This window comes from Ahaetulla prasina, chromosome 2 (genome assembly GCF_028640845.1).
Source record: "Ahaetulla prasina isolate Xishuangbanna chromosome 2, ASM2864084v1, whole genome shotgun sequence".
NCBI classification, from domain to species: Eukaryota; Metazoa; Chordata; class Lepidosauria; order Squamata; family Colubridae; genus Ahaetulla; species Ahaetulla prasina.
In genome coordinates, this window is record NC_080540.1 from 72,276,538 (window position 1) to 72,300,978 (window position 24,441).

General features: G+C 37.7%; 1 protein-coding gene across 2 annotated transcripts in view; it reads left to right on the plus strand.

The window, feature by feature from the left end:
- Nucleotides 1–24,441, plus strand: part of LOC131193400 (inter-alpha-trypsin inhibitor heavy chain H4-like) — a 47,185-nt gene that overhangs the window by 10,964 nt on the left and 11,780 nt on the right. Inside the window, exons 7-19 of one of the 2 annotated variants that reach the window (XM_058173506.1) lie at nt 1,031–1,147; nt 1,849–2,017; nt 3,972–4,097; nt 5,210–5,391; nt 5,515–5,697; nt 6,172–6,311; nt 6,616–6,761; nt 8,885–8,956; nt 9,050–9,124; nt 13,842–13,934; nt 16,488–16,610; nt 17,917–18,088; nt 19,832–19,986. In XM_058173506.1, coding sequence (XP_058029489.1) covers nt 1,031–1,147; nt 1,849–2,017; nt 3,972–4,097; nt 5,210–5,391; nt 5,515–5,697; nt 6,172–6,311; nt 6,616–6,761; nt 8,885–8,956; nt 9,050–9,124; nt 13,842–13,934; nt 16,488–16,610; nt 17,917–18,088; nt 19,832–19,986 — 1,753 coding nt within the window. The remainder of the gene's footprint in view (nt 1–1,030; nt 1,148–1,848; nt 2,018–3,971; nt 4,098–5,209; nt 5,392–5,514; nt 5,698–6,171; nt 6,312–6,615; nt 6,762–8,884; nt 8,957–9,049; nt 9,125–13,841; nt 13,935–16,487; nt 16,611–17,916; nt 18,089–19,831; nt 19,987–24,441) is intronic. The other variant, XM_058173507.1, reaches the window with a different exon arrangement.

Below are 24,441 nucleotides of genomic sequence, written 5' to 3' on the forward strand. Positions count from 1 at the left end.
ATTTATGTATCTATAGTTAAAAATACATTTTTATTGGTTGTGAAGTCGTGTCTGACCCATCGCGACCCCATGGACAACGTTCCTCCAGGCCTTCCTGTTCTCTATCATCCTCTGGAGTCCATTTAAGCTCACGCCTACTGCTTCAGTGACTCCATCCAGCCACCTCGTTCTCTGTCTTTCCAGCATTAGGCTCTTCTCCAGTGAGTCCTTCCTTCTCCTTAGGTGACCAAAGTATTTAAGTTTCATCTTCAGGATCTGGCCTTCTAAAGAGCAGTCAGGGTTGATCCCCTTTAGGTCTTACTGATTTGTTCGCCTGGCAGTCCAAGGGACTCGCAGGCGTCTTCTCCAGCACCAGAGTTCAAAAGCGTCAATTCTTTGGCACTCAGCCTTTCTTATGGTCCAACTTTCACAGTCATACATTGCAACTGGGAAAACCATAGCCTTGACTATACACACTTTTGTTGGCAGGGTGATGTCTCTGCTTTTTAGTATGCTGTCTAGATTTGCCATAGCTTTTCTACCCAGGAGCAAGCATCTTTTAATTTTTTGACTGTAGTCCCCATCTGCGGTGATCTTGGAACCCAGGAAAATAAAACCTGTCACTACCTCCATTTCTTCCCCATCTATTTGCCAGGAATTGAGAGGTACGGATGCCATAATCTTAGTTTTCTTAATGTTGAGTTTCAAGCCAACTTTTGCATTTACATTTACATCTTGTTAAAGTAGACGTCCTTGGCTAACATTTGGTTTTGGACTTCAGTACTTTTCATACAGTAAACTAATATATGCTTTGGAGAGTTAAACAACTTATAGAAATGTATTTCTTCAACCAAATTTTCAGACTCATCCAATTGATGAAATGGACAGGATATAAATTAAATAAATACATAAAAGTATTTATAAAAAAAAACATAAAAGTACAGTATTTTTGACCCAGTATCCTATTTAGCTAATTTTAGTTTCTTTATCTTCCAGTATATCAAAATGTCTGTCTGTAACATGTTAAAATAACGTATTTTGTTCTTTTCAGATCGTGAATGGTTATTTTGTCCATTATTTTGCACCCAGTGAAATGCCAGTATTTCCCAAAAATATCATCTTTGTTATAGATAAAAGTGGATCTATGATTGGCAATAAAATTCGGCAGGTAATTTCTCCCAAAATTCTTGAGTTTACTGATAGTTTTGATTATATGCCAAGTTTAATTCCAATGAAAATTATTTTGTTTCAGCAAGCCAACCTCAGATATCCTCAGCCTCCTCTCTCTTTTATAGCTGTGAATCAAGAAAGAACAATGATGTGCTAGAGGCAGAATAAACAGGACTTCTTTCCATCCCTCTATTGATTAAAGTTATTTCCTTGTTGGCTTTGTATATATCATAACTTTTAAGTGAATTATTATTACCAAGATACACATGTTAGCTTGTTCTTTCTCTGTACCAGTTATTTTGGGTCAGTCATTTTCTCTTAACTAACCTACCTCACAGAGCATTTCTCATAAAATGATTTGAGATTGAGGAGGAAAAGTGAAATATAAGTCTAGCAAACAAATAATTGAGCAATTGGCTAAAACCTTTAAAATGAGCTGTCGAATAATTACCCTTTGAAGTTGGTTAAATATTCCATCTTATTTGGAAACTATTAACAACTGCCTTTGTTTTATAAAAGGCAAGAATTGTAATTATGAAATATATCTTCCTGTGTTTTCTAATTTATATTAAGGGGAAAATGAAGGTTCTGTGTACACAGGTCAAAGATTATATATATTTTCACTTATTATAATAGATGTCAAAATGCTAGCTTTAGGTTGCAGAATTTAACCCTGTGTTGTTTTACTCTTTGTTATAGACTAAAGAAGCCTTGGAAAAGATTTTGGAAGATCTGAATCCTAAAGACCATTTTAATTTAATTGTCTTTAGTAGTCGTAGTTCAAAGTGGAAGCCCACTTTGTTGCAAGCCAGCAAGGAGAATGTGGAATCAGCTAAACAGTATGTTCAAACCATTCATGCGCATGGAGGTCAGTATGAGGACTAAGAAGAAATCCATTTTTGTCCATCTTCATAATAGCGGTTTAATCAGGAGTTCACTGGAACTGATATATAAACCTTCTTGATTCCAGTTTTTCATATAATTACTTGATTTTTTTTTGTAAAAACATCACATAATAATTATTTCTTCCTTCTTATATTCAACATCGTTCAAGGTATTTTAGAGTACATTAATAACAATGAGGGCTGTTGTTTTGGGGGAAACTGGAGACCGGAGTATTAGATAAATTAGGAGCCCGGGTAGCACAGTGGTTAGAATGCACTATTACAGGCTAACTCTGCCCACAGTCTGGAGTTTGATCCTTCCAAGGTTCATAAAATGAGGAGCCAGATTATTGGGGCTAATATATGCTGACATTGTAAACTACCCAGGGAATGCTGTAAAGCACTATGGAATGGTATATAAATCTATTTTATATACCATGCTATTACTATTGCTATATTTGCTCCCTCCAGTTGACATTTCTCTATGTGTCTGTCTGTCTGTCATCTATCTATCCCTGAATAAAAATCTCAGCTCAGAGATTTTTTTTAAAAAGCTCAAAAAATTTATTTTCCCTAAAAGCTCAGAGAGCACCATGGTCTCCACATAAAGATCTACAATACTACTATTAATAATAATGTTCATTCCTCTATGTATTTGCTTTTTCTTTGCTTTTATCTTTTTTTTTGAGAGAGAGAGATCAACAAAGTTAGATCTTTGCAGCTGAAGTTATTATTATGAACCTATTATTATGAAAATGAACGGTATTACTATTGCCTTAGCAATAGTGATTTGAAACCAGAGATTTCTATTTGTGTAAGTTATGACAATTCCATATAAGGACTTAATGCTCCCTTCAGATCGGCACCATAGCAATGGGACACTACATTGTCATCTCTGTTCATCAGTTGTTTATTGTTCTTAGCTGGACTACTTTCAATTTTAGTTAACAAGTTTCCCTTTGGAATCTGAAGCTCCAGAAATTTGGCAGGCCGGTATTTTCCATTTTCCAAGACTCTAAATCTAACTTTCGACTCTTCCTAGAACAGGCCCAGTTGCTGTATCATATTACCAATATGCTATTACTTTGAAGATATTTTAGAAAAAAAACCCACCAGAAGAGATTATGATTTTTGCACTTTTGCAGCTCTTTCTCTAGCAGGTGTTCACAGCTGGGAGAAAAGAATGAACACAACTTGACATAAAAATATGGATATGGAGCCAGGCACTGACTTAATACTGATTTTTGCATTGACTGGTTGCTCATGTGATGCAGCCTGAAGACATTCATAATATTTTGGCAATGGAGAAATATTAGTTGGCTTCAAAGCACATGTGTTCATTTGTGACATATATAAATGTAATTTATAAGTGAATAAATAATCTAAGACTCTTAGCAGTTAAAGCAATTAAAGGCAAACAAAAAGAAGCATGAAATTAAAATATCCACAATAAATTTAGATGTTCAATAACAGCCTGAAACCAAAATAAATAACACCACTGGCATCCTAACATTTACTACAAGCCCTCTGGAATATCACAATTGTTATTAATTTCCAGAAGGCTAAAAATAGGGGTCAAATTGATTTCTGCTGGGAAGCAATGCCGTAGTGTAAGTGTTGCCATTGAAAAGGAACATTTATGAAGAAGCATCAACTTCACAAAATTAAAAGATCACCAATCTTTTCTCTGGAACACACAGATTGGGTAGTTCAATTGTAATGAAGGTGGTAGTCCTGAAATTTTGCTTTTGAATGACTGGATAGTAGAAATAGTGTCAAAATGCCTCTATTTACTTGTATTTATTTAATCAGCAAGGAGACTTAAAACTGCATCTGATTAAATAGATTTCTTCAAATGCCTTGAAAATTATGCTCCATGGTTTTAGAACAATCCCAATACTACTAGCATATTCATTGTTACAATTTTTCATATTGCAGGAACAAATATTAATGAAGCTCTTTTGACAGCCATTAATTCTCTGGATCAAGCCACTTATGAGGAATTATTGCCAGAAAACAGCATTTCAATGATCATTTTGCTGACAGATGGTGAACCCACTGTTGGTAAGTTAGGAACAGAAAAGCTACCCAGTTCTTATTGCTGTTCATTGCATTTTATTTATTTTAGTATATACTTTTGAATGACATCATTTTTTTTAAAAAAAATCTTATTTAAAATAGCATTATTTTCTTCCTTAGCTTTGCTTCACTTCTTGAACTTTACAATTCAAATATCCTCAAATGTTTCTTCTGACTTCTTTCCAGTGGTTTTATTCATTCAGCGGTTTTATTCATTATTCATTCCTATTCATGTACAGTATATTTATGTGTGGGTAGGTGAGTGAATATGTTGTTAATATGAAGACCAAAGGATTGAGATTGGTGAAAAGAGAGAGTGAAAAATTGCTATTGATAATTTATATAAATCTTTTCAAGTATATTGGAAAACAAACTCTATCATCATCCTTACAATGAGGATCAGCCTAAGAAAAGCATACTGTAGCTCTCTTGTTGATCATTTAATCTGTTCAGGGTTGAAATCCAGCAGGTTCTGGAAAACTGGTAGTGGAAATTTTGAGTAGTTTGGAGAACCAACAGTGGAAATTTTGAGTAGTTTAGAGAACTGGCAAATGCCACCTCTGGCTGGTCCCAGAGTGGGGTGGGAATGGGGATTTTGCAGTATCCTTCCCTTGGAGTAGGGTAAGAATGGACAGTTTGCAGTAACTCTCCTGCCACACCCACCAAGCCACGCTCATCAAGCCACACCATGCCCACCAAGCCACGCCCACAGAACTGGTAGTAAAAAATTTGGATTTCACCACTGAATCTGTCGATCATTTAAATATTTCAGAAATCACATCTCTAATCCACAGAAATTGTGGATTGCTGGGTTTGGTTTATGTGATAATAACACTTTGGAATTTTGTAGCAGTCATATTCTATTGCCTATGCTATTATTCTCACATGCCCTTTATTCTCTCTTAATCCTTTATCTTGGTTCAGGGACATATGAGGTACTCCGCTATGTATACACAGACCATGTTCACATCCTGTCATTTCAGTAGAAAATGGCACTCAAGACAGCTAATGCTGATAAAGTAGAAAAGTCAGCAAATACAATAAACAATTTAAAACAAAGTAATCCAGATATTTGTGCATGTTCATCCATATAACAGGTGAAACAAACCCTAAGCAAATACAGAAAAACATAAATCAAGCAAATCAAGGGAAGTATTTTCTCTACTGCCTTGGCTTTGGATTTGATGTAAGCTATAGTTTTCTGGAGAAGTTGGCCTTAAATAATTCGGGAATTGCTCGACGTATATATGAGGACTCAGATGCAGCCCTTCAGCTCCAGGTAAGGACTGATGTTCAAAGCTTATCGGTATCTTTTGATGTACATCAGTAGCATGCTAAAAATAATCTTAATTTTCCTGACTGATGCATTGATTACCCCTGGTTGTCTCTTTCTTCATTTAAGGACTTTTATAGTGAAGTGGCTATTCCTATCCTGAAGGAGATTAATATAAATTATCTTGGCAATGCTGTAGAGGATGTCACTGAGAATAACTTTAAGTTGCTCTATGAGGGTTCTGAAATTGTAGTGGCTGGAAAACTTGACAATGAAATTGATACATTTTCCTTGGAAATAAAAGCTCAGGGGGTAAGTACTACCTTGAAAAGGTACAAGAGTTTTGTTTCAGATGAAATTCTGAGCTATGTTTCCAAACTAAGTTCTGAAAACTAGTAACAGTGTGTTACCTTCGAAGTGTTTTAAAAATACAAAATGGAGTATATATGTCTACAGAAGACACAAGTGAAGCTGCTGCGCTACATATTGGATGATAAAGAAATCTTTAACTATGAATGAAAGGACTGTATCTCAACAAGTGTAACAGCTGTTAGGATCATTTGCAGGTTAAACCAGATTTTGCTTCATCGTGTTGTGCAAATGTGCCCAATGAATTCAATATTTTGACCATCCAATTCTCCATTTTGAGTGCTTTAATTTTAATGTTTATAATCTTTGCTTCCTTGAAGGTACTAAACTGAAAGGAACTCTCCTTTCAAATATGTTCTGCAGAATACAACCTAATTATATCAAAAACTCACCCTGATCCCTTCCCCCATTTTTCAGCATGGAAGCAATTTGACCCTGAAAGAAAATGCTAATGTCACAGAGAAAGCACAAGTTTTTGAACAGCAGGAATACATATTTGGAAATTTCATTGAAAAACTATGGGCCTATTTAACCATTCAACAGCTATTAGAAAAGTCGTAAGTGACTATCTTTGCATATTTGGGGGGACGATAACTTAAAGAAAATAACTTTCTTCTCGATATTATAGCTAATTCAAGTAGCTTGAGTTCAGAACGGCACAATGTTTTTCTTCAGTTCTGTTGTTCATTCTTGGTTCATTCCTTAGTCTATTCTGTCCTTCAGTTGGTTTCACTTTGTGTCTCAGTGAAAGAATATGAAAATTCCAAACCACATCTTAAAACTTCTGAAGCATGCTAATTTTATATTTAAAAAATCCTGAATCACATATAGAAACAGTGGAAATTATGCTCTGTGTTTTAGCGTTTTGGCAGAAAGAGCAGAGAAAAAAAACCTGGAAAACCAAACATTAAACCTCTCTCTGAAGTACAGCTTTGTAACACCCATGACTTCCATGGTGGTCACTAAGCCAGAAGCTGAAGAGGTGGCTAACAAGCCAACAGAAGAAGGTAAAAACCCACATATTTATTTCTATGTACAGCATACGTGTTCTAATAGATTGCTGGCCATTCCATTGACTTCTGAATTTCAATCAGCTGCTGGAAGAATGACTGGGACAATGTTTCTGAGGAGATCTGTAAGTGCTGCCAGGGTGAATTTATTATTCTTAAATAAAAGCAATAATCATGTGTGTGATTATAAAAAGCAATAATCAGGTGTGTGAAAAGCAATATTGCCTGTGAGAGCATAGGTAGGGTATCATTGATGTTCACTCTGAATACAGTATATATTTTTCAAGTGTTAATTGATTACCATGAAACAAGATTGAGATTTTCTAACATTATTTTTTATTTTCTTTGAGGATTTTAGCAACAATTTTTTTAAAATCCTAATTCTATTCCTTGTTTATTCAATAATATAAACAGTAATATATCAAGCTATTTTCTGTACTGTATGGTTTTAGTATATATAAATTGCATTTTCTTTAGATTTTCTAAAAACATACTGTAAGCATGTAGACATAAATGTATTTTTCCCTTAATATTGATTCACATATTAGATTTTTCAGTATAAAATTGAACTGTGTTCTATCCACTCTCTTTTTAAACTAAGTATATTGTATTATATATTTTTTATAAAATAAGACTCATAAATACAATGGAAACCAGAAGATTATAGCTTAAAGCTTTGTTATTTTCATTGCATGTCTTGCTACTATAGTTATTCCTAAATTCTTATGTTCTATAAATAATATAGGAACAGATTATGAAATTCAACAGTGAAAAAAGTAAGGTTCTACATTTAGGCAAAAAAAAAAAAATGCACAGGTACCATATATGTGGTACCTTGCTCAACAGAAGTACCTGTGAGAGGGATCTTGGAGTCCTAGTGGACAACCCTTTAGATATGAGCCAGCAGTATGCAGCAGCTGCTAAAAAAGCCAGCACAGTTCTGGATAAACAGAGGGATAGAATCAAGATCACGTGAAGTGTTAGTGGCCCTTTATAATGCCACTTTATTCCAAGGCCACACGTGGAATACTGCATTCAGTTTTGGTCGCCACGATGTAAAAAAGACGCTGAGACTCTAGAAAGAGTGCAGAGAAGAGCAACAAAGATGATTAGGGGACTGGAGGCTAAAACATATGAAGAACGGTTGCAGGAACTGGGTATGTCTAGTTTAATAAAAAGAAGGACTAGGGGAGACATGATAGCAATGTTCCAATATCTCAGGGGTTGCCACAAAGAAGAGGGAGTCGGGCTGTTCTCCAAAGCACCTGAGGGTAGAACAAGAAGCAATGGGTGGAAACTGATCAAGGAAAGAAGCAACTTAGAACTAAGGAGAAATTTCCTGACAGTTAGAACAATTAATAAGGGGAACAACTTGCCTGCAGAAATTGTAAATGCTCCAACACTGGAAATTTTTAAGAAAATGTTGGATAACCATCTGACTGAGATGGTGTAGGGTTTCCTGCCTGGGCAGGGGGTTGGACTAGAAGGCCTCCAAGGTCCCTTCCAACTCTGTTGTTATTATTATTATTATTATAGATTATATGTTGTGATTGTGATTGTATCTCTTAGTGTTATGAAGTCTCTTGATGGAATTTGGTAATTCAGAATTCTGAATTAGATTGCAAATTATTTGGTGAACTAGTAAGATGATGAGATTCAGTTTGGTCTGGTAATTAAGGCACAAGGCTAGAAAGCAGGAGGTTGTGAGTTCAAGTCCCACTTTAGCCATGAAAACCAGCTAGGTGAAGTTGGGCCAACCATTATCTCTCAGCCAACTCGCCTCACAGGGTTGTTGCTGTGGAAAAAATAGGAGGAGGAAGGTGTGTTGGATATGTTCACCACCTTGATTTTTTTGTAAAAATAATAAAAACAGGATACAAAATAAATAAATAAATAAATAGAATAATAATGAGTTTCCCATTAAAGCAGGAGAATCTAACTTCTGACAGGTCTAATTCAAAACAGTTGTAATCTTTCAACATAAATAATCTCAGAGATGGGTGAGCATACTCTCTTTCAAGCCCAAGGGAACAGTTCAGAGAGCTGAGAATCTAGAAAATGACGGAAGCACTTTTTTTTAGTAAAGTTGATATTATTTCTGCCATTGTTTCTTTGTTCAGATAATGAGGATTTCCAGGAAAATTTTCGAAGATTTGCTGGAAGTTCAGTTGTGCTTCAACACCCAGGCTACGGTATGTTTTCTATTCTAGAAATACAGTGCCGGTATTTATTTCTGTCATTTTTTTCCATGATAAAACCCACCTAATTTCAGTATTTTTTCATAGGTGCAAGGTTGGTTGCTTCAAATTTCAGGCTTAGTGTTCCTGATGAATCTCTGATGCGTTCAGCTGGTCCCCCAGGTATTTTATCATCTTAAGTCTAACAAAGATTACTGTACAATCTGTTAGTTTGATCACTATTGCCTGTAGTATTGAGAAGTGGGCTGCCCGTGTGATCCTCTCTAAAAATAAATAATAAAATCTAAAACGTTATTCCAGTAAGAAACCTACCCTTTTCTTAATGTATGTTTTGAAATATCCAAAATAAAATGCAAAGCTTTGGTTTTTCAACACAAGTTACTTTTTCGTAACAAACAAAACAACAGTGATACAAAAGTATTCTATAAATATTATTTTTATATGTTACAAATGAGCATGTGTTGGTAATGTATATTATGCCGTAGACCACGTTATAGCTATAGATATAGATGATATAGATATGGATATAGATGATATAGATATGGATATGGATATAGCCTTTCATTTGGGAACCTAATTGGAAAGAAGGGCGGCATATAAATTTAATAAATAAATAATTGTTCCAGTCTCTACAACATCTATTAAATAATTTCATTTTCCTCCCTTATTTCTGTCCTATACTCTGTCCTATACTCATTGTTTAGACAATACTTCTGATATATGACCATACAATGATAGAATGGAAGGCTTGTGAAGGATCTTCTAGTCTCCTGATGTAGGCAAAGAAGAGGCAGAGCCTAGGGGGTGGAGTCAAGAGAGGAATCAGTCCGGAATCATTATGTTCCCACAAAAGAATCAAGTTTGCCCCCCTTGAATTTAATTAACTCTTACCTAGGACTAATTTAGTGCTGATCACTAGTTAACTAGAATCTTGTGTATACCATATTTTTCGGAGTATAAGACACACCTTAGTTTTTGGGGAGGAAAATAAGAAAAAAGCTGATTGGCAGGTGGATCGGCCTCCCAGAATACCCCCGATCAGCTGTTCCCAGAGGTGAATTTAAGCAACAGGTTCCTTGATTGTGAGCTCTGTGCCTTGCTTTTTTTTTTTACTTTTTTTTCTGCCTCTGAAATTTCTGAAACTCTGTTTCAGAAAAAACTTTTTTTTCTGTCTCTGAAAGCCTCCTAAACAGCTTCAGAAAAAAAGCCTCTGAAGCTCTGTTTGGGGGCTTCTTTTCTGAAGCTCTGGTTGAGGACTTCTTTTCTGAAGCTTTGTTTCTGATGCTTTTTTCAGCCTCTTGAACCTCTGTTTGAGAAGCTGGGCAGGGCTACATTCGGTGTATAAGACACACCCAGATTTTCACCCTCTTTTTTTGGGGAAAAAGGGGCATCTTATACTCCAAAAAATACGGTAGGCATGAGCTAAATCATCTTAACTGGAACTAGTGGGATTCAAATAATTTAACAACCATTTCTCTGCCCTAATGACCAACTGAGTAGGAATGGCTGAGTAGTGATGTGACTGGCTGGGTGTGGCCAACTCAACATCACTCACATCGAAGGGGCCTCACTTCATGTGGCCCCTCACCTCAGCCATCCGCTCACCCAGCCTCCCGGCCGCTCACCTCAACTCCAAACTTTTTATGCAAAATAGAATTGCTTGAGAAACTCTGACTCCAAGTCACTTGGATTTAAATCTGATTTAAACTAACCTAATCCACCTCCATGAGTCAGGTATCAAAGATCTACACATCTTTCTTTAGTTGTACCAACCATATCCTGTTACTACAATCTATTAAAACTATACAGTTAGTCCTCAACTTATAACCACAAATAGGATCAGAACTTCTGTTGCTAAGGGAGGCAGTCATTAAATGAGTTGTACCCAATTTTATAACCTATTTTGTCACAGTTGTTAAGCAAAACACCATGGTTGTTAAGTGAAATCCAGTTTCCTACACTAACTTTGCTTGTTGGAAGCCAGTTGAAGAGGTCGCAAATGGCAATCAATGTAAAATCACATCATAAATACATACTGGTTGCCAAGTGCCTGAATTTTGAGCACATGACTGCAGGGATTCTGCAATGGACATAAGTGAGAAGACCAATCTTAAATCACATTTTTCAGCACCACTATAACTTTGAACAGTTGCTAAGCAAATGGTTGTAAGTCAAGGACTATCTCCCGATTCTTCATGCCTGACATCTGCCCGGGGTAGGGATCCAGCACTACCTCACATGGCTTAACCCATGGCTATAAAGCCTCTCTCTCAATGTTTCCAGCAAGGAGAATTCAGGGCCTATTTGGCTTTTTGTTCTATTATTGAACAAACCTTACCATCCTTACCAATACGAAAGTCCACCTGAAATCTGCTTCCTGGTAATATAAAGCCATTGTTTTTTGTCCTGTCTTCTGAAACAACTTTGAATAACTGTGCCTGCCTTCAACATGGCCAGTCTGTGTATTCCATAGACTACAATATTTATTTTATAACAGGTAGTTACTAAATAGTCACAAGAGTGCCTTAATTCAATTGGAGTGTCCTCAAACATTAAAAAAAAATCTAGTTGTTGTCTGATGCAGGCCCACTATGCATCTTGAGAAGAGCCTAAGCATTTGCTTTGGGTGGCATGATATATTTATGCTAGAATAGACAGGACCTGGCAGTGAATAAACAGGTAGTCAGTCTCAATAGGTGATAATCAGTTTGATCGCTAGGTGGCAGAGAAGGGGTTCAGAAAACTCTACATCTTTTCTGCCATCTGCTGGTCCATCTGAATGTTTTGCAGCCTGGCTGGAGAAGAGTTGACGAAGTCTGCTATCACTCAGCCTTTGATTCTGTTCTGGATTGGTTACCAAGTATATAATAATGTCTCTGTGACTATGCTTCCCTTTTCTCCACTTTCCTGCCCTTTGGAATCTCACCCCAGTTGGGTACTGCAATAATTAGCAAGACAGCAATAAATATTTGTATTTCACTCATTGGAAAGGAAGGGAATATAAGGGAGTAAGTAGGCATAAAATGGGAAATGCACATCAAAATAAACACAGTATCTCTCAGGCCTGGGAGTCACGAGCATGCTATGATAACAATCCAATGTATTCCACATTGTATGCCTGCTTGTTCTCTTGCAATCCTTACCTCTTTACATTCTCTGCCCTGCTGTTGTGTCTTGCCCGCTCTCAGCGCAGCCGGGGTCTTCTTATCTGCTTCCGAACGCTGAAGAATGTCCTAGTATGCCTCCCGGCCCCAGCCCTGGCTCCATGCCCAGACAGGCTGAGGAGGAGGGGGCACCTCCTGGCCCCCGCCCTGGCTCCATGCCCAGATAGGTTGCGGAGGAGGGAGCACCTCCCGGCCCCAGCCCTGGCTCCATAGGTGGCGGCGTCAGAAGGAAGGGAGGGGCAGGCCTGGATAAGTGCTGAGTCATGGAGCCACACCCCATGGCCTATATAAAGGATCTGCTTTCTGGCATTCTCTGAGTCAGGCAAAGTCGAACATATCTTGCTGAAGTCACTTTCTGGTCTCCTGCCTGCCTTGAGGACTTTGCTAGGACTTTGGCAGAGCTGCAGAGGCACGCCTGATTCGGATTTCCCTGACCCGGCCATCAGCGGAGGAGTGGGACATGACACCTGCAACTTCTCTAGGCCAGGGGTCTCGAACCTTGGTCCCTTTAAGACTTGTGGACCTCAACTCCCAGAGTTCCTCAGCCAGCTTTGCTGTGCTTGATCTGTTCCTTCTCCCCCTCAGAGCAAGGATATTGGAGTAGAAGGGATTATAGGTAGCCTTTGACTCACAACGGTTCACTTAGCTACTGTTTAAAATTAGGATGAAGCTCCCCAAAGGGACTTATGACCCATATAATATGGGCCATAAGTCCTTTTGAATATGGGCTGTATTCAAAGTTATAATGGCTGCCCCCCCTTGACTATAATGGTCAAGTGACTGAATTTTGGGTGCTTGGCAACTGGCCTACCTTTACAACTGTTTGCAGTACCCAGAGATCATGTGATTGCGATTTATGATGTTTTCGCCAAAAACTGGTATTTACTTTCAGTTTCCAACAAAAAAGACCCCGCCCCATATCAAACAATGGGTTTGCTTAACAAACATAGAATTTGCTTTACGACTGCAGCATTTGCTTAATGACTGCCATAAAATTGGGTGCGGTCATCTGGTGACCTCCTCAACAACATCATAACTTATGACCAAAAGTGTGAGTTTAACTATGATAATAAGTCAAGGACTATCCTTACAAGAGAATAAGCAGGCACACAATGGGGAATTTAGCAAAGTAGGCATTGCTTTCATTGTGTATTCCCCACTGTGTATCTGATTACTCTCTTACAATTCCATCCTCTCCAATCTCTCTATTCTGCAAGGGAGGAAAAAACACAGATGAGGCACAGGACAAAAACATACTGGTTATAATAGTGATCCTGTGACTGAGGGATGCTGCAAAAGTTTTTAATGTGGGGATTGTCTGTAATATTATTTTTCAGCACCACTGTAACTTCCCATGGTTACTGAACAAGGAAGCCAGTAAGCAAGGATTACCACGCCTTAATTTGATTTTAGTACTTTGTTTCTATGTGTATCCATGCAAATTTGTGGGAAACACACACTTATTAATAGTATTCATATATTATATCTGTGTTGGGGTGTGTGTGTGTTTGTATGTGTGTGTGTGTGTGTGTAAATGTATTTGTGGCAGGTGGAGAAGCCTCTTATCTTCTTATCTTGAGATTAGGTTTGGGTAAGAAATAAATATAATTTTTGTTTTCGATAATGAAATGCTATTGTATATATCAGATTCTGTATATCAGATCAAAGTAAAAGAGAAAAACTAGTGAGCTTCACTAACATGTACACTTCTGCAGGTCATCCTATCTCAGGGAGCTATTTCAGGAAGCCGACAGAGCATTCAAGAAAGAAAGTACATTTCGACCCAAAGTTAAAGTCAGGAACTCATGGTCAGTGTCAGTCGATTGCCCATATGCAAAAATAGATTGATATATTAATAGGTATCAATGCAGGGGTGAAATGTAAATTTTTTTACTACCAGTTCTGTGGGCGTGGCTTGGTGGGGGGTGTAATGTGACTGGGTGGGCATGGCCAACTTTTTTTTTACTTTAAAATCCTGTGATGATCAGGCAACTCAGCTGGGATCTCCAGAGGAGCCTTTTAAAAGCTTTTTTTTACAGCCTCTTCAGCCAAAGAGGTTGTAGAAAAAATGCTTTAGAAGGGTTCTGACGATCTCAGCTGAATTGCCTGATCGCCAGAACCCTTTAAAAGCTTTTTTTTAAACAGCCTCTTCGGCTGAAGAGGTTGTAGAAAAAATGCTTTGAAAAGGTTCTGACAATCCCAGCTGAGCCACGCGATCATCAGAGGCTTTTTTTAAAAAAACTTTTCAGCCGAAGAAAAAATGTTTTTAAAAGTGAAAAAAACCTCTGATGATCGTGCAGCTCAGCTGGGCATGCGGGAGGATGGGGGGGCAGGGATTTTTGCTACCGGTTCTCCGAAACACCTGCCGCCATCGCTACCAGATCAGGCGATCTGGTCCGAACCGGGAGCATTTCACCACTGTATCAATGGTTCTACTATGCAGATAGAGACTTTTGCCCAGTTCAAACATGCTTTGTATTCTTATTAAGGCAAATTACAAAACTTTGATCAACCTTTTAATATACTGTACATTCAGTCATTTTGTAAAGTAAATAGACTTGCTAGCCTAAAATTTTTGAAAGAACATGGTATTGCATAATAATTGAACTAATACAAAATTGTCTGAGAAGTTGAAAGGAAAAAGAAGCAGAACGAAACCAGTTTAGCCATAGTGATACTCAAAAGTCAAAACTCAACTTTTAATTTAGAAATATTTTGCAATATCCACTATCTCTGAATCTTGACTTGTAGTTTCTCAATTTCTGAAACTTTAAGATGTGTGGACTTCAATCCCCAGAGTTCTCCATCCAGGATGGAGTTGGTCAACACATCTTGAAGTTGCTGAGTCTGAGAAATGCTGGCTTAAGAACTCCCTGGCATTAAGTAAAGCTAATAAATTGCCTTTCCCAAGGAGTATGTGTAAAATCAAACAGTAACTCTAGGTAGTCCTCATTTGACCACAGTTGGGACAGACAGCTCTGCCGTTAAGTGAAATATTTTCTGGATGAGAAATCATGTAACTGCAACTGTGCTTTCCTTTTCCCTACTTCCTCTCTCTTTGGAATGCCCACCTTGGTGCTGGGATCGTTGGATGGCAGCTGCTGCCTGTAATTGACAAGACTAATCACCTTCACACCTTTGGCTTTTGTTTGCCTCCCAGACACTTCCCTCCCCTTTGGAATGATCACCCCAATACTGGGATAATTAGCAAGAAAGGAAACAATGTTTGTATTTATATTCATTAGAGAGGAAGGGGTTACAAAAGAACCCCAGTGCTGGGATAATTAGCAAGAAGGGAAACATTGCTTGTATCAACATTCATTAAAGAGGAAGGGGTTATGAAAGAATAAGCAGGCACACAATAGGGAAGCCAGCAGCCCCAAGCACATCGTGCAAACAGCCAGTGTATTCCCCATTGTGTGTTGCTTACTCTCTTGAAATCTCTTCTTCTCCAATCTCCTCATTCTGTGAGGGTGTGTGTGTGTGAGGTACAAGAAAACAGGTCAGGCACAGGAGAGATTGTATAAAGAGATCTTATTTTTCCACCCTTTCCCTTCTGTTTAAATAATCTCTCCATTCTGTATGGTGGGCGGGAAAACAAGCAAGGAATCTGAACTTCGATAATCTGAAAGAAGATAGACACTATTATTATAAGAATATATTAGTGTCAGCGTGGAAAACCATACTATTATTATTATTTATTAAATTTATATGCCTCTCACCAATAAGGCAATTCTGGATGTCCTTTTAAAGCACCTTAAACGGTATTTTTAATCTATTGCAGCAAAACATCAGAGGGAAAACAAATGAAGCTGCAATTTACTTCTTCTTCATAAGTTTTCACTCCATAAGTGCAACATGGGTTTAAGTTACAATGATCCTATTTCCTTGATTAGGAAAAAAAGGGCAAACCTGAAAAGGAAGCAAATCTGAAAGAGGTTCATAAGGATCTAAAAGTGTTTGTGTTTATATGCTTTACAAAGGAAAATGCAAGAGCCAAGTCAAGAAAATAAACCATTAAATTGAATAAATCTAAAGGACAGCTTTCTGAAATAAAGGTCATATGACCACTGTAGCCTAAGTGGACCATGCCAGCTCATTATTTGACTTTGTTATTGAGTAAAAACTCGTGAGATTACTTTTAGGGTACTGTGCTTGGACATTTGATGAAAGAAAATATCCCCATGAAGAATTTGACAGCTGTATTAATTAACATTTTGTAAACTTTGGCAGCCTTTTGTTCACACTAATTATAATTACCTGAATTTCATCAGCCGTAAAACTAAGCTAAGATATTAAGGATCTTGGACGATTCCATAAATCAGTATAAAATACATATTAATAATCACTTTTCTTTCCAGTTCTTGCTAGGACTTCAAATCTCCATTTCCTTTTTCAAGCACCTAGTGAAAAAAAATTAATTTGTTTATCTATTAATGGACAGCCACAAACACCCTTAAATCTGTTATCTGATCCAGAGAAAGGTATGTGATTTCCATAAAAAATTGTATAGCTCTGAATATTCAAAGTTCTATGGGGATGTTTTCCTTTTGACAGCCTAAAAAAAACCACCATTCTTATTTTCTGATCCTTGTTTTTGTTGTCTGTACTTTTCATCTCATTTCAGACAAATGCACTGTAACATGTTGCAGATTCCAATATCTATATGTGGGTGTGCTGACTTTTCTTAGTTCACAAATTCACTGATTATTTGTTATATTTATTTTAAATGTTGGGGATTTCTATCAACTCTTTATCGATTGTCTTGTCTTATATCTGCTACACAGATGTAAAAAATATTTAGCAGTGTTGGAAGAAATGTCCATCTGGGTTCTGTTCCAAGTGGGGATAAAGACATTGGAAACATGGAGACTGCTTGGAAAGATGGTTTAATGGTGGTCAGGATCACATGGCTTGAGTTCCTGAACAGAAAAGGGAAGAGAAGCTGTGCGCTCCCTGGTTTTATGCTCTCTCTAAGCTTTGAACTTCCTAGGGCACAGGAAGAGTGTCCTGATTGGTTGTCAGACTCCCAGGGAGTGGGGGTCTTAGCTAGTCTTGCTAGCTGATGTAATCTTCCCAGGTATCATGTGGTGAATTTCTGTTGCTAGATGGGTCCTAATTGTGTTGCAGATGATTGCCCATTGACAAAGGTGGGAGAAATGAGTGAACTTGGCTGAGGCCTTAATGGCCCATTGACAAAGGTGGGGTGGGGAGGCAGGAAGCTGCAGGGAGCTGCTTTGCCCTTAAAACATGTTTCTCCATTTCTCATCCAGGGAAATATAGTCTGCCTTTTTAATATTTTCTAAAATATTTCATTCTTCTAGGAGGGGGGTGGGTGCTAACTTCCTACAGCAGCATTGGCATGATGGATTGCTTGACTGAAAGGTTGGCTATCTGGACAAAAACAGGTGTTGCAATTATTTGTGTAGTGTAACTATGCCATCTTCAAATTAAGCTTGACTTCTGGTGAAATTCATGGACATGTTCTCATACATTCTTCCAGGAAGTAGATGTAGATATACTAGATGTAGATGTAGAACACTTCTATGTCTAGCCAATAATCTTGCGGTTTTGTGGCAGCCCATGTAAATCCTAAGTGGGTTAAACTCATCTTAGCTTTTGAGTCTAAATAAATTGACAGCCAAATTGACAGCCAAATGAATTGGCAATCAGACTAAGTAAAGAACAATCTTGTGAGAGTCGTTGTGTTTATATGGCAATTATTTCTGTACTAATGAATGTTAGGCAAACACTAATATGTTTCCTGAGTGTCCCTTTACATACTTCCAGGGATCCAAGTGACCGGCAAGCTTGGTGAAAACAATCATTTTACAGAATTTGAAATAACTTATCCGAGGCTTAACCTGGAAATAAAGGTGTCAACAGAAAAAATTACACTGCAAAGTAATGGCTCCAGTCACTCTTTTGTGTGGAATGACAGAGACTCTTTAACAATTGAAGGGTAAACTTGCTATTTTTCATTTTTTTTAAATAGACAATAGAGCTCTCCAATCCCTAAAACATAGTCTCTTTTTGCATAATCTACAGATAGCATAATCTACAGACTGAAAGGTATTCTTTCTTCCTCCCAGAGACAGTATACATAAAATGAAAATCCTTGGCTATCAGGTGGCAATATTAATAATATTGAATTGGGTTTTCTCACATCTAATTTGCACATCTTCATTAAGATAGAATTAGATATTAATGCAGCCAGGACTGCATTTAGTCAGATTGTTATTGATATATTTGAGCTTTTACAGTTTGAGAATATAGGTAAATTATTTGGAGATATGAAGTCCATTGTTTAGATGGTGTCCATATTGGCTAGATCATCAGTTTGAAAACTAATCTGATCAATACTTCCAAGTTGTAATCTTTAGTCCCTTCTTCCTTGGAAAGAGGTGATGGTTTTAATTTACTTAGATAAAACCAAATTAATATGGAAAAAAATTATTCTGTACCTGATTTTTTGGTTGTTAATCTGATACTGGAAAGACTTAGGTTGCCTTTAATAGTATTCTAATTATCAGTTTCTTTACAATTTGATAGTAGGAACTGAAATTGTTTTTGGTAACTTGATGTATAGTCATGATGGAGACAGAAACAATGTGGGTATCAAATACTATTCACACAAATTTAAATCTAGAAGAACCACAGAAGGAAGATGATGGAGCAGTAAATTCCAAGTACAGCCTTCTGGATATATAGTAGACTTAACCAGGATATTGTATTAACATTGACAGTATGATCACAATCTTTGAAATCTGATAATACATCAGAAAAGATCAATACTATTGCTATGTTTCTGTCTCCATCATGACCATACCTCAAGTTACCAAAGACAGTATCGATCCTTTCTGATATATTATCAGCTTTCAAAGATTATGATCATACTGTCAGTACAATATCCTGGTTAAATCTACTATATATCCAGAAGTCTGTACTTGGAATTTACTTCTCTATCGTCTTCCTTCTGTAGTTCTTCTAGATTTAAATTTGTGTGAATGGTATTTGATACCCACATGAAATTAATCAGGAGACAATGGAAATCCTAAACTGGTATCTGGAAACAATTCCAAATTGAAAAAAGCAAATTATATACAACTCTAATTTCTCTTTGATTGTTTCTAAGTTAGCTTTAACTACATAATTATTTCATGTTGCCTTCTAAAGTGTCATTATTGATTGCTCTTCTTCTTCTTCTTTTTCTTAATGGGCTGGTGGATTTTCCCTCCAATGGCAAATATCCATCAAACAGATGGGAAAAACAGTTCAGCATTTGGCTTCTCCCTATAGCCACAAATCTAGATAAAGTAATTAAAGACACCTTAATAAAAGCATGAGATGTAGGTTTGAAGTCAAAGAAGAAGACATTTTAAAAACAAATCACTCTCTTTCTGTTGTATTAGATGAGGCCTTCCATCAGTGGAGGGTCAGGAGTTAAAAACTACTTTGAGGTGTAGCTTGAATAGGCATTTTCTATTTTCTGTAAGGCCATTGTGCTGAAACATACTATATAAATTACTTCAGGTACATACATAAGGGATATATAATAATAAAAAAATGTGAAAATATTCATTTAAATATGATTTATTAAAATTGTGTTTGCCAATAACAGTAATTCAAGTGATAATAGATTACTATATCAGCATGACAATTTGTACAAAGGAATATTAGAAAATAATAGTTTGTTTCCTCTCAGGCTGAACATTACACTGACGAGTGAAGAAAGTCTATTTCTGTCAGGACCAGACAACATTGTAACCAAAATTTTCTATGTTCCTCCTCCACTTGGTTGGCTTGGACTGTACTTTGAGAATAGCAATTATTTTTCTAATCAGGTTACTGGACTTTTTGGTAAGTATTTAAGTACTGCTGCAGACTACAGTAATACAATTTGGAATTACATTTGGCTTTTCAATATATATACTATCCACAAAGCACTTTATCCACGTTATCTTGCTACTCTTTGTGCTAATCTTTTGAGGTACATTAACATGAGAAAGATAAATTTGCCCTTGAATCAATTTTGACTCCTAGTGATTTTACAAACATAGATAGCTTTATGGTTTTCTTCTCAGTAATAGGGAAGTGCTTTTGGATGCTGGTGAGCTTCATATCTTGTTCTCAGCATTCCAAGTCAGTAGCAAAAAATATAATCACCTTCTAAACTGAGGATTGGGAGAGTAGAAATTAATCATATGGAAATGGCCTTTGATAAGTGTGAGACATATTTATATCAGAGTGGAGTCTGTATGAAACCCCTCCAAACCCCTTTCTAGTGAAGTGAGACCAGGTGGGCTGCTGGGAGTTTGTAGGGGTTCAGGAGAACTCTAGCTGAGATTCTGTGCAGTTCGGAGAACCCCCAAATCCCACTCCAGGCTGGCCCCGCCCACCCCACCCTGCCCTTCCCAGGAGTCCCCACGCATTTTGGATGCAGGTAAGTGCAGGGCATGTGCAGAGGCTTGGGGAGAGTGAAAAACAGGCCTACCGGATGTTCAGGAAGGCCCGAAACAGGCCTGTTTTCAGCCTCCAGAGGGCCTCTGGGGCCTGGGGAGGCCATTCTCGCCCTCCCGGAGGCTTGAGGAAAGCCTCCAGAGCCTGTGGAGGGCAAAAATAGCCCGCCGTGGTACAGGAGGCCAACTATGCCACACCCACCATGGCCACGCCCACCCAAGAACCGGGCAGAGAATCACTTGCTAAAATTTTTGAAGCCCATCCCTGAGTCAGAAGACTACCAAGATTGTGTTTATAGAAGCATATATTTCTTCGTGGTGAGGAAAAAAGGGATTGAATCATTTCCTTTTTCATTTCTCTTTTTTTTTTTTTTTTTTGCAAAAATTTTTTATTTTTCCATAATAATTCCCACAATTTGACCAGTGTACAATACAATCACTTATCCAACAATCAGTCCTATACTCAAATTATACTCAGTCAGGGCTGCTCGACTGCCACTCCCCCCTTTAATCCTTTCTTCCCTTCTCATCCTTCTTAAACTTCCCCCACCACCTTCTCCTCGCTTTCCTACTTCCCCTCCTCTTTCCCACTTCTCACTACCATCCTTTCTAACCCTCTATCTTCTCCTTCTTCTCCTCCTCCTATCCTTTCTTCTCCCTCCCTTCTTTCCTCCCTACCCACCTACCTACCTACTTTCTTCCTTCTTTACTCCTCTTTCCTTACCCTTTCCCTTCGGGAGTGTTTGCCGAGCAGTCCCGACATTACACCATTCCAACTTGTTTAATTCTACCATTATTCCTGTACAATGGCAACCAATCAATTTATAGTCTTCCCCTTCCCTGCCTCCTTCCCCCCCCCCCGAGACTTCCCAGAACAGAATACAGGGTATTGTAACTAACAAACATAATCTAAAATATAACATAAAACATATTCCATTTCACACCATCACACTATCAATTCCCTTCTTTCTTAAACTAATACATAATAATTCCTAACTTCACTCAAAAACTAATTGATATTTTTTAATCTGATACTTATTTTGAATATAATCAATCCACTTCCTCCATTCCAATATATATTTTTCTTGTGTACAGTCTTTCAAGTAGGCAGAAATTTTGCCATTTCTGCTAAATTTGATACTTTACTAATCCATTCTCCAATTGTAGATAAGTCTTCTTTCTTCCAATATTGTGCAATCAATAATCTTGCAGCAGTTATTAAATTCAGAATCAGTTTTGTCTCTATAACAGTGCAATCTGAGATTATTCCTAATAAAAGAACTGTGGAACAAACTTGATCTTCTTTTTCAAAATGTTCTGCATAATCCACCATATTTTTAATCCAAAAGGCTTTAACTTTTTGCAAGTCCACCATATATGATAATAGGTAGCATCCTCACAATCACATCTCCAACATTTTGCTTTCACATTTGGATACATACATGACAGTTTTTAGGATCTAAATGCCATCTATAAAACATTTTATAAAATTTTCTCTTAAATTTTGTGCTTATGAATTTAACATTCCTCACCCAAATTTTTCCCATGTTTCTAACATTATAGGTTGTTGAAAATTTTGTGCCCATTTTACCATACAATCTTTAACCAACTCCATTTCTGAATCAATTTCAACCAATACATTATATAATCTCTTTATATGCTGTTGACCTTGATCTTTTATTTGTTTTACCAGATTATCATCACTTTGCCTTATACCAATTTTCTGATCTATTTTCCATCTAGATTGCAATTGTCCATACTGGAACCATGTATAATTTCTTCCTTCATCCCTCAATTTCTCCCTAGATTTCAACTGTAATTCCCCTTTTTCCATAGTCAAAAGCTCTTTGTAAGTGATAACTTCCATTTTTTGTAATATATTTATATTCTCTATCATATGTCTGGGGATGGTCCATATTGGTATCTTTCCATCTAACTTATATTGATATTTTTTCCAAATCCTCAACAACGCACTTCTGACCATATTATTCTTAAATGTCTTATCAATTTTCTTGTCATATATTACATACCGTATATACTCGAATATAAGCCGATCCGAGTATAAGCCGAGGTCCCCAATTTTACCCCAAAAACTGGGGTAAACTGGGGACTCGAGTATAAGCCGAGGGTGGGAAATGAGGCACCTACGGTTGAAACCCTCCTCCTCAGCTGAGAAGGCTGGCGGCTCCCCGCCCGCCCTCTCACTGCCCCGGCAGGGTTTCCGTCCGGTAAAATGTGAAAAAAAGAAAAAAAAAAACTCGAGTATAAGCCGTAATTACTCGAGTATAAGCCGAGGGGCTTTAAAAAAAAAACTCGGTATAAGCCGTATAGACCCGAGTATAAGCCGAGGAAGTTTTTCAGCACAAAACGTGCTGAAAAACTCGGCTTATACTCGAGTATAAGCCGTATATACTCGAATATAAGCCGATCCGAGTATAAGCCGTATAGACCCGAGTATAAGCCGTATATACTCGAATATAAGCCGATCCGAGTATAAGCCGTATATACTCGAATATAAGCCGATCCGAGTATAAGCCGAGGGCTTTAAAAAAAAAAAAACTCGGTATAAGCCGATCCGAGTATAAGCCGTATATACTCGAATATAAGCCGATCCGAGTATAAGCCGAGGTCCCCAATTTTACCCCAAAACTGGGGTAAACTGGGGACTCAGTATAAGCCGATCCGAGTATAAGCCGTATATACTCGGTATAAGCCGATCCGAGTATAAGCCGTATATACTCGGTATAAGCCGAGGTCCCCAATTTTACCCCAAAACTGGGGTAAACTGGGGACTCAGTATAAGCCGAGGGCTTTAAAAAAAAAACTCGGTATAAGCCGAGGGCTTTAAAAAAAAAAAAAAAACTCGGTATAAGCCGAGGGCTTTAAAAAAAAAACTCAGTATAAGCCGAGGTCCCCAATTTTACCCCAAAACTGGGGTAAACTGGGGACTCAGTATAAGCCGAGGTCCCCAATTTTACCCCAAAACTGGGGTAAACTGGGGACTCAGTATAAGCCGAGGTCCCCAATTTTACCCCAAAACTGGGGTAAACTGGGGACTCAGTATAAGCCGTATATACTCGAGTATAAGCCGTATATACTCGGTATAAGCCGAGGTCCCCAATTTTACCCCAAAACTGGGGTAAACTGGGGACTCAGTATAAGCCGTATATACTCGGTATAAGCCGAGGTCTAATTTTACCCCAAAACTGGGGTAAACTGGGGACTCAGTATAAGCCGAGGTCTAATTTTACCCCAAAACTGGGGTAAACTGGGGACTCAGTATAAGCCGTATAGACCCGAGTATAAGCCGTATATACTCGAATATAAGCCGATCCGAGTATAAGCCGTATATACTCGAGTATAAGCCGTATATACTCGAGTATAAGCCGTATATACTCGGTATAAGCCGAGGGCTTTAAAAAAAAAACTCGAGTATAAGCCGTATATACTCGAGTATAAGCCGTATATACTCGAGTATAAGCCGTATATACTCGAGTATAAGCCGTATATACTCGAATATAAGCCGATCCGAGTATAAGCCGTATATACTCGAGTATAAGCCGTATATACTCGAGTATAAGCCGAGGGGCTTTAAAAAAAAAAAAACCTCGAGTATAAGCCGTATAGACCCGAGGATAAGCCGAGGTCCCCAATTTTACCCCAAAACTGGGGTAAACTGGGGACTCAGTATAAGCCGTATAGACCCGAGTATAAGCCGTATATACTCGAGTATAAGCCGTATATACTCGAATATAAGCCGATCCGAGTATAAGCCGTATATACTCGAATATAAGCCGTATATACTCGGTATAAGCCGTATATACTCGAGTATAAGCCGAGGGCTTTAAAAAAAAAA